Source organism: Glycine soja, chromosome 8 (genome assembly GCF_004193775.1).
Source record: "Glycine soja cultivar W05 chromosome 8, ASM419377v2, whole genome shotgun sequence".
NCBI lineage: Eukaryota > Viridiplantae > Streptophyta > Magnoliopsida > Fabales > Fabaceae > Glycine > Glycine soja.
Genome location: NC_041009.1, coordinates 39542756 through 39550102, shown reverse-complemented (window position 1 = coordinate 39550102; position 7347 = coordinate 39542756). Strand labels below are relative to the sequence as shown.

Genomic DNA, 7347 nt, shown 5'->3' with positions numbered 1-7347 from the left:
GTGATCAAAATTAACAAAAACATATTGATCAATAGTTATTTTAACTAATAGAAAAATATGTATTAATCATGTAATACTAGTATCATATGAAAAAGATAAACTTTCAAATCCATGACATTCATCTTAAAAAAATCTCCTTTTGTAAGACAAAGAAAGTCAAGCTCTTTGTTTTAAATTATGATGTTTGATGATATTTTTAATTCCCTGAATGGATTTTTCATTGGTAAATTTTCCAGCAAGACTACAAATTCAGTAACCTAACCATCTACAAACCCAAGTCTAAAGATTGAAGTTTATGGATTTGTAAAATTTTTATTCCCCATTATATTTGTACATTTATTTTATGCATTATATTTGTATATTTCTTTTATTGGAAAACATTAATGAGAAGTTTTGTATTAAATATTTCTTGGAAAATTTTCTAATAAGCAAAATTATAATTGAAATTGAAATTTAAATAATTATGATTCAAATATTATAAAATCATTAATAGAATGGTATTTAATATGCAGATCAATCCAACTTATTTATAATGAATTTAAAATTAAGAATAATAAATAAATAAAATTGAATGTTTCTAATCATTAATATACTTTAATTTATTATACTTAAAAAGAAAAAGATTGTTATTTCACTATTGTTCGCTAATCAATTCCGTCAATCATGGACAATTATTAATGCATAAATTACGTGAATATTTGGACAGGATTATGCAAAATAAGCGGGAAATTTTGTTGCGGAACTTCTTCACTTTAATAATAAGAGATTAGTTCAATGCTGTAATTTTATTTTAATTAATCCAACGTTGTAACTTTATTTTAATTTTTTTTTATGTCAGTATCGATGTTGTGCATTTCTAATCAACTTAATTTTTAGTGATAAATTAAAAAAAAAGTATATTATTAATATTTTTATGCATATTTTTTTCGTATATGTTGTTTCATAATTAATTATTTAATTTTTATATAACTAAATGAATTCTACCATTAGAACAATGATAAACATGAATTCTGGTATCCCATGTGATCCTGTCGGACTCACAAAAAGTAGCTTAAATCCCTCTGTACCACTCATGTTCTCTCTTGTCTCTTGATCCTAGAAAAACTCTAGAAATAAAAACTATTTTGCCAAATCTCATCTGGTGAGCGCTTGCTCTTCATATTGTTAATTTATCTTCACAATCCAACCCCACCAACATTTGAATTTTCAACGCTCATTGGTCGTAACTTTCTCTTCACGTTACTAGTTAAATCTTCAGCTGCCCCTCTCCCAATAAAAATATATACAAGCTATGCATCTAACAGGGGAAGGTTTTTCTTCAATTGTCGAAGGCATGGGTAATGGAATAAAAGGCATTTCTATTACTGAAACCAAAGGCTGTATGTATTTTATAGCAAATTTTGATAAAGTCTACAGTGTTTAGCATATCATAATAAATGATAGTACAACGACAATGTTGTAGGAGTTAGAAAGTTTTCTTTAGACAAAACAGTAGTTAACAATAAAATAAGGAACTTAAAATAAATTAATGTTACATAAAAGAATAAAATGTAAATGAATAATCACTGGTGGTTACAAGTAAAATTCTTGGAATCCTTGCACCTTTCGTTCTAGGTGCCTGGTAGAAAACTCAATCAGGTGTTAGTAGAGAACTCAAACTGTTAAAAAGCATATAGTATAATCAGCTTATTGATTCTTTTCTAGGTGACCTGTGTGATAATGTAATGTACAAGTTTTCGGCAAAATTTAACTTTTTTACCTTGCAGCTTTTTGTGAAACTGTAATCTATACACAAAGCAATGGGTGGTAGCTGTTGGCAGAGGTTCATATGGGGTTATGCCACTCCCCTTTCAATTCAGAGATGTACAAGGGCAATGCCATGCTGATAACTGAAACCACACTTTTACAAGAAAGCAAGAATGCCAACAGCTTTTACAAGGGTAATTGGGGATTGTGAGCACATAAAAATGGTCCAGGAGAAAGGTTGTGCAGTGTAACTTATCTAGGCTCAATCTGACTTTCACTTATGGTGTTCCCTGAAGACTGAGTGTTGGATCCAGGCTGAAAATTATATCCAGGTAAACCAGATTTGCTGAATTCTGAACTACTGGAATTGATGAAAGGCGGTTGTGCTGGCTGAGGAATTTCGTGATTGTTATTAACCATTTTAACTACTACTGACATTGATGGTCTCAACTCTGCAGATGCTTGTGCACAAAGCAACCCTATCTGAAGCAGTTGGCATGCTTCCTCTGCAGGAAAAGCACCCTCTAGGGTCGGATCAACGACTTCATATAGCCTATTTGATCCATAGAGGCTCCAAACCTTGTATAAAAGAACACAAAAATGATTATCAACTAAGGACAGTTCTTAGAATTATGAGAATGCTTGTCTTGTTAAAAACGTCAAATGAATTAGTATGTAGTAGCAACATTCCAAATGAAAACAGTTACCGTTTGTAGGAGAGAGGATGAATTCATAATATAGGAACTGATTTTCTTGCCAGAAACTATTTCAATAACAAGAACTCCAAAACTGTAAACATCTGCTTTCTCAGTCAACTTCCCACGAACAATATACTCCGGAGCCATATACCCCCTAATATGAACACATAATAAACTGTAAGAGAATCATGCAGGATTAATATATGAATCATGTTTCAAATCTATAGGATCAAGAAATCAACTAAAGGATTCACTTTTGTTTTAATTTTGTAACATGAGATATAGAAGTGCTCATCAATCATGAATATTTGGACTGCACTAAAACATGATTGCTAAAAGCTAATACAAACCCCATAACAGTAGAGCATGGATTATTAAGAGTGCTTAGGAAAGAAACAACCATTTATGCAGACAAAGGAATCATCATAATACAATGCCGAATAGATAAAAAAAAATGCCATTAATGAATGCAACCAACATAAGTGTGGTTACCAAACATAGTAAGCATTTGGTCCTTCACAAAGCTAGTATGTAATATAGATGATAAAACAGTAACTAACGGAAGGCAGCTAGTACTTTTATTTGAAAATTCACCTTCCAGTCATCTAAGGCCTATGCAAGGTATTTCCCTCATTGATGGCACATACAGAACAACATAAGAGACAATGCACTTACAGTGTGCCAGCAATGGCTGTGCTAATGTGAGACTTGTCTTCTGGAAATAATCTAGCAAGTCCAAAATCAGCAATCTTGGGTGTGAAGTCCTCCTCAAGCAGAATGTTGCTTAATTTTATGTCTCTATGAATGATTCTCACATGAGATTCCTCATGAAGGTAGGCCATGCCCTCTGCAATTCCTAATATAATTTTCTGCCTCATTTCCCAAGTCAGCGGTTGAGAAGTCCTTCTAACTAAAGAAGTTCAAATGGAACATAATAAGCAAAAAGTTAATTTAAAGGAAATTTCTTTTAAGACTGGATATTAGATGTAAAGTCACAACCAGAAAAGTGATCATGGAGGCTCTGGTTAGGCACATATTCATAAACAAGAAGGCTTTCAGGTCCTGTAATGCTGCACCCTAAAAGTTTCACTAGATTTTTGTGATGAATGCCACTGATCAAATTGACCTCAGTGAAGAAATGCTCTGCCCATTGTGTTGTGTTATAGCTAAGCCTTTTTATGGCAACAGTATTTCCATCTGGCATAACTCCCTATATTGGAACAAAAAACATATAGTCAGGCAATATGTAAGCAACAAATAACACACAAGATCAGAAAATACTTACTTTATAAACAGAACCTGATCCCCCTTGTCCAAGCTTGTTGGCCTCATTGAAGTAATTTGTTGCTTTTTCAAGAACCTCGTAAGGCATATTTAGCTTGGACTTATTCACTGTGGCTAGAAGAGCGCCAAACTGTCTTCTTTCTGAGGTAAGAACAAAATTACAACAACCTTCAGTATTTACAGCTTTAAGTTTCTCAGTCCTAAATATCAAACATTCATACCTCTTCTCCTTGTCACCACATTCTTCCTTGTAAAGAAAACAACTGTCACAACAACTAGCAGAAGAGCCAGGGCAGCAGAAGACGCAGCCAGAATTTTAACTAGAGTACGTTTTCCTATCATAACATATTCAGCAACACCACTTTAGTGACATTTTATCAGAAAGGTGATCTTTCCAAGTATTTTATTTGTTCACAAGGGAAGATAAATTCCATGACAGATACAAACATCAAGGGTAAAAGATCCACCTGAAATTGCTCTAAAGAATAAAATCCTTTCTTTGAAAACCACTTAATAGAACAAAATAAATAATACATATCTACTTAAATTGCTAGATATATTGTATATTTGAGTCATATAGGTTTTAAAAAATGGTCAGCCAAGGTTTTTGGTGGATTTCCACGACCAGAATTGCAACCAATCAACAACATTTGTCCGTAATTTTTCACAATATCTAGAATTGTGATGAAACTGCAACTGCCGGAAATTTATAACCTTGGTCGTACTGTCTACATATGGCACCAAATATGCATTTTAATCCACATCAAAATCAGAGAAACACTTACTAGGATGGGAGAATCCATAGGTTAATTAAAATCCAAGAACAGAAAGAGAATTAAGCAAGAAACACGTGGCAAAATCATGGTTTTGAAACAACAGTCCCCAGTTGCAATTTCGCAACGCCAAGAATGTTGGACTCACCCTTTGGCATCTTGACTGCAATTGTGGTAATTGTAGTCATATTTGTTTGTAATATCCAAGAAGAGAAATGTTAGAAACACACTTTGGATTTTAATTATCCAGCGTCGCCCAGGATTGTTTATCAGCCAAAAAAACATCATTGGTCAACGCTGGCCAAAAAGTATTCCCAGCTTATGTAAGCCAAAAACAACTCTGGTCTACGCTGTTCTTTGGGGCTGTTATTGTTTTAGAAAGCATGTTTTTTAACACATTGAAATTTGTTGAGAATCACACTGTGCCTCTACGACCTAACCAATCTCCTTTATAATTTTATAGTTTCCAATAAATTTAAACAATCAGAGAATTAATGTTACAACGAGCATGTTAGAGATTGTGTTGCTAAAACTCTTTTTTTCCCCATAATATCAAGGATTGTGATGAAACTGAAACCATAATTTAAAAAACCTTGCCCAAAACAGAGAGCATAACTCACCATGTTTTCCAGCGGTTACAACATCGCTAGAATTGTTATAAAACTTCTGAGAAGAGTACCTCAAGTAACAACCAGCACTCAACGCCCTCGCTTCTTGCGTCGAACACGAACCAATCCTCGTGACAGCATCCGCTAAACATCTCTCACAAGCACTGCCATTCACAAACTCCCAGCACTGAGCCAATCCATAGACACTCACGTTCTTTCTCTCCACCGACCCAACGAAAAAACCATCGTTCTTCGGCGCCAACCCACTCAGGTTCCGAACCAAGGCCATAGCATTTGCCTTATAAACACCGCTACTACTGTTAGTAGCACTATTTGCAGCACTGTTAGAATTGTTGTTACTACTATTATTTCCACACACGGTGGTGTCTTGGTCGCTTCGAGTTTCGCCGAAGAAGTTGTAGTCATCGTACCTGAAGTAGGAGACTGAGGGAGTTATAAGATTGACTTGACCACGAAGAACAAGCCTGAGGCCAACTTGAGTAAAATTTGGATATATAAAAAACAAAAAACCTGAGGTAGCAGCCATCGAAGAACAAGCGGCCGCCACGTGTGCCTCTCTGGAAGGGGAGGCAGGCGAGGAGCTGCGTCTTGCACTGCGCCAGGCACAGGTTGCAGTCGTTCTGCGAGAGGTCCCTCATGCACTCGCCGAAAGCGAAAACGGTGGCGTTTTGGGAGCCGTTAAAGACGGCGCCGTGGCCGTGCGAGGTGGTGAGAGGGGTCAGCGCGTCCATCGCGGCCAGGAAGTTCGCGACGAAGACTTGGCGCCGGGAGAGGGATAAAACGGTGCGGTTCGTGCACAGCAGCGCGGCTCGCTGGGCTCTCGGGTCGGAAGGTGCGGAAGGTAAGAAGAAAAAACAGAGGAAGAGAAACAGAAAGGAAGAAGAAGAAGGCATCGGAGTTTGGATTCTTGTTGACGGATAAGCTTGGAAACTTGGTGTTGTTTGGAGTACGAGAAAATGTAGTAGGTGGGGGGTCGGAGAGAAGAAATGAAGTGAAGATGGAAGATATAGTATAATAATAATGGTCACAGTACAAATTACCTGTTTCAATTTACATACTTTTGATAGATTACCAACTTGTAAAAAATTTAATTGTAAAGTTTGAATTAATATTTATTAAGGGCGCATACTTTATATTTGATATCTTTCCTATAAATATAATACCAGTGGAGTCAATGAAATCATTTAAGAGAAAAGCCTTTCCGGCGCATATATATATATATATATATATATATATAAAATTAGTCCTTCTAATTTATTTATTTTTTCTTTTTTTCTTGTTAATTTTTTTTTTCTTTTATTTTTCTAAATTGTATTTATTTTTTTTTATCTTTTTCACATTTCAGATAACAGTCTGTCATTGAAAAAATATTATCTAAAATACTAAAAGAATAAAAAATAAAATAAATATAATTTGTAAGGATTAAAAATAAAAATACAAAATTACAATAACTAAAAAATATTTAATTTTTTATATTTACGGTATATTTACTGTAGATGTGTCTGAGACTTTATTTAAGAAAAAACAAACTTCATAGCAGTTAAATTAAAAATCGGTTGTTTTAACCACTCATACTTTCAAATATTGGAAAATTAAGAGTTTAATTGGCTTGATTTATACTTACTTTTAGTTTCTATTCTCTTTTTATAGACTTTTTTTCTTTTACTGCAACTATTTCTATAGATCTAAAACATACGATTATTTAATTAGCCAGCCTAGTAAGAAAGAGTTTGGACAAGAAAGACTTTGGATAATATGCATGAAGATTTATATTCCATCTTCATTATATCATTGCAATAAAAAAAGAAAATAAGATTATTTCCTAAAAATAAAACATAAGATTTTTTTATTAAGTAACAATTACGGTTTAAATCCTTGCTTTTTTGGTAAGAAAAATATCTAGGGTTTTTTCTTTAAAAAAAAACACATACTAAGGTTTAAGTCCTTGCTTTTATTTAGAAGGACAACTTATTTATGATTACCCTGGTACTTATGGATAGAAAATAATTAAAAATTTAATAAGATTTATTTTGGCACTTTTTCCTGAAGACGTAATATTAATTTTTAGAATTACAAATTCAGTAATTAATTTATAACTTATATAGTAAAAGTTATAAACTGTGACAAAATTTTGATTTTATTATAAGTTTATTATTATAATAATTTGCCAAAAATTTAAAGTTAATATAGAAGATATCTTTGTGTTTCAGCTTAAAA

At 33.5% G+C, this 7347-nt stretch overlaps 1 protein-coding gene across 2 annotated transcripts; it reads right to left on the bottom strand.

Moving 5' to 3' along the window:
- Positions 1–1462: 1462 nt before the first annotated feature.
- LOC114423126 (cysteine-rich receptor-like protein kinase 3) lies at positions 1463–6138 on the bottom strand. 2 transcript variants are annotated; one of them, XM_028389750.1, is made up of 8 exons: positions 5641–6138; positions 5122–5540; positions 3950–4063; positions 3730–3869; positions 3444–3654; positions 3120–3354; positions 2454–2598; positions 1463–2325 (listed from the first exon to the last, which is right to left on the bottom strand). In XM_028389750.1, exons 1-8 carry the CDS (start codon positions 6021–6023, stop codon positions 1999–2001), a joined length of 1974 nt encoding a protein of 657 aa, XP_028245551.1. In that variant the 5' UTR covers positions 6024–6138; the 3' UTR covers positions 1463–1998. The 2 variants fall into 2 exon arrangements, with proteins under 2 accessions (XP_028245551.1, XP_028245552.1); XM_028389751.1 differs by having other exon boundaries at positions 5122–5553; positions 5641–5784.
- Positions 6139–7347: the final 1209 nt, after the last annotated feature.

Excerpts from the sequence above, each read along its gene's own strand:
- LOC114423126 (XM_028389750.1), bottom strand. The coding sequence starts at position 6,023 with ATGCCTTCTTCTTCTTCCTTTCTGTTTCTCTTCCTCTGTTTTTTCTTC. Across the intron at positions 5,541-5,640 it reads TTCGATGGCTGCTACCTCAG|GTACGATGACTACAACTTCT; the intron begins GTTTTTTGTTTT and ends CTCCTACTTCAG. Across the intron at positions 4,064-5,121 it reads TGTAACCGCTGGAAAACATG|GAAAACGTACTCTAGTTAAA; the intron begins GTGAGTTATGCT and ends ATGTTATGATAG.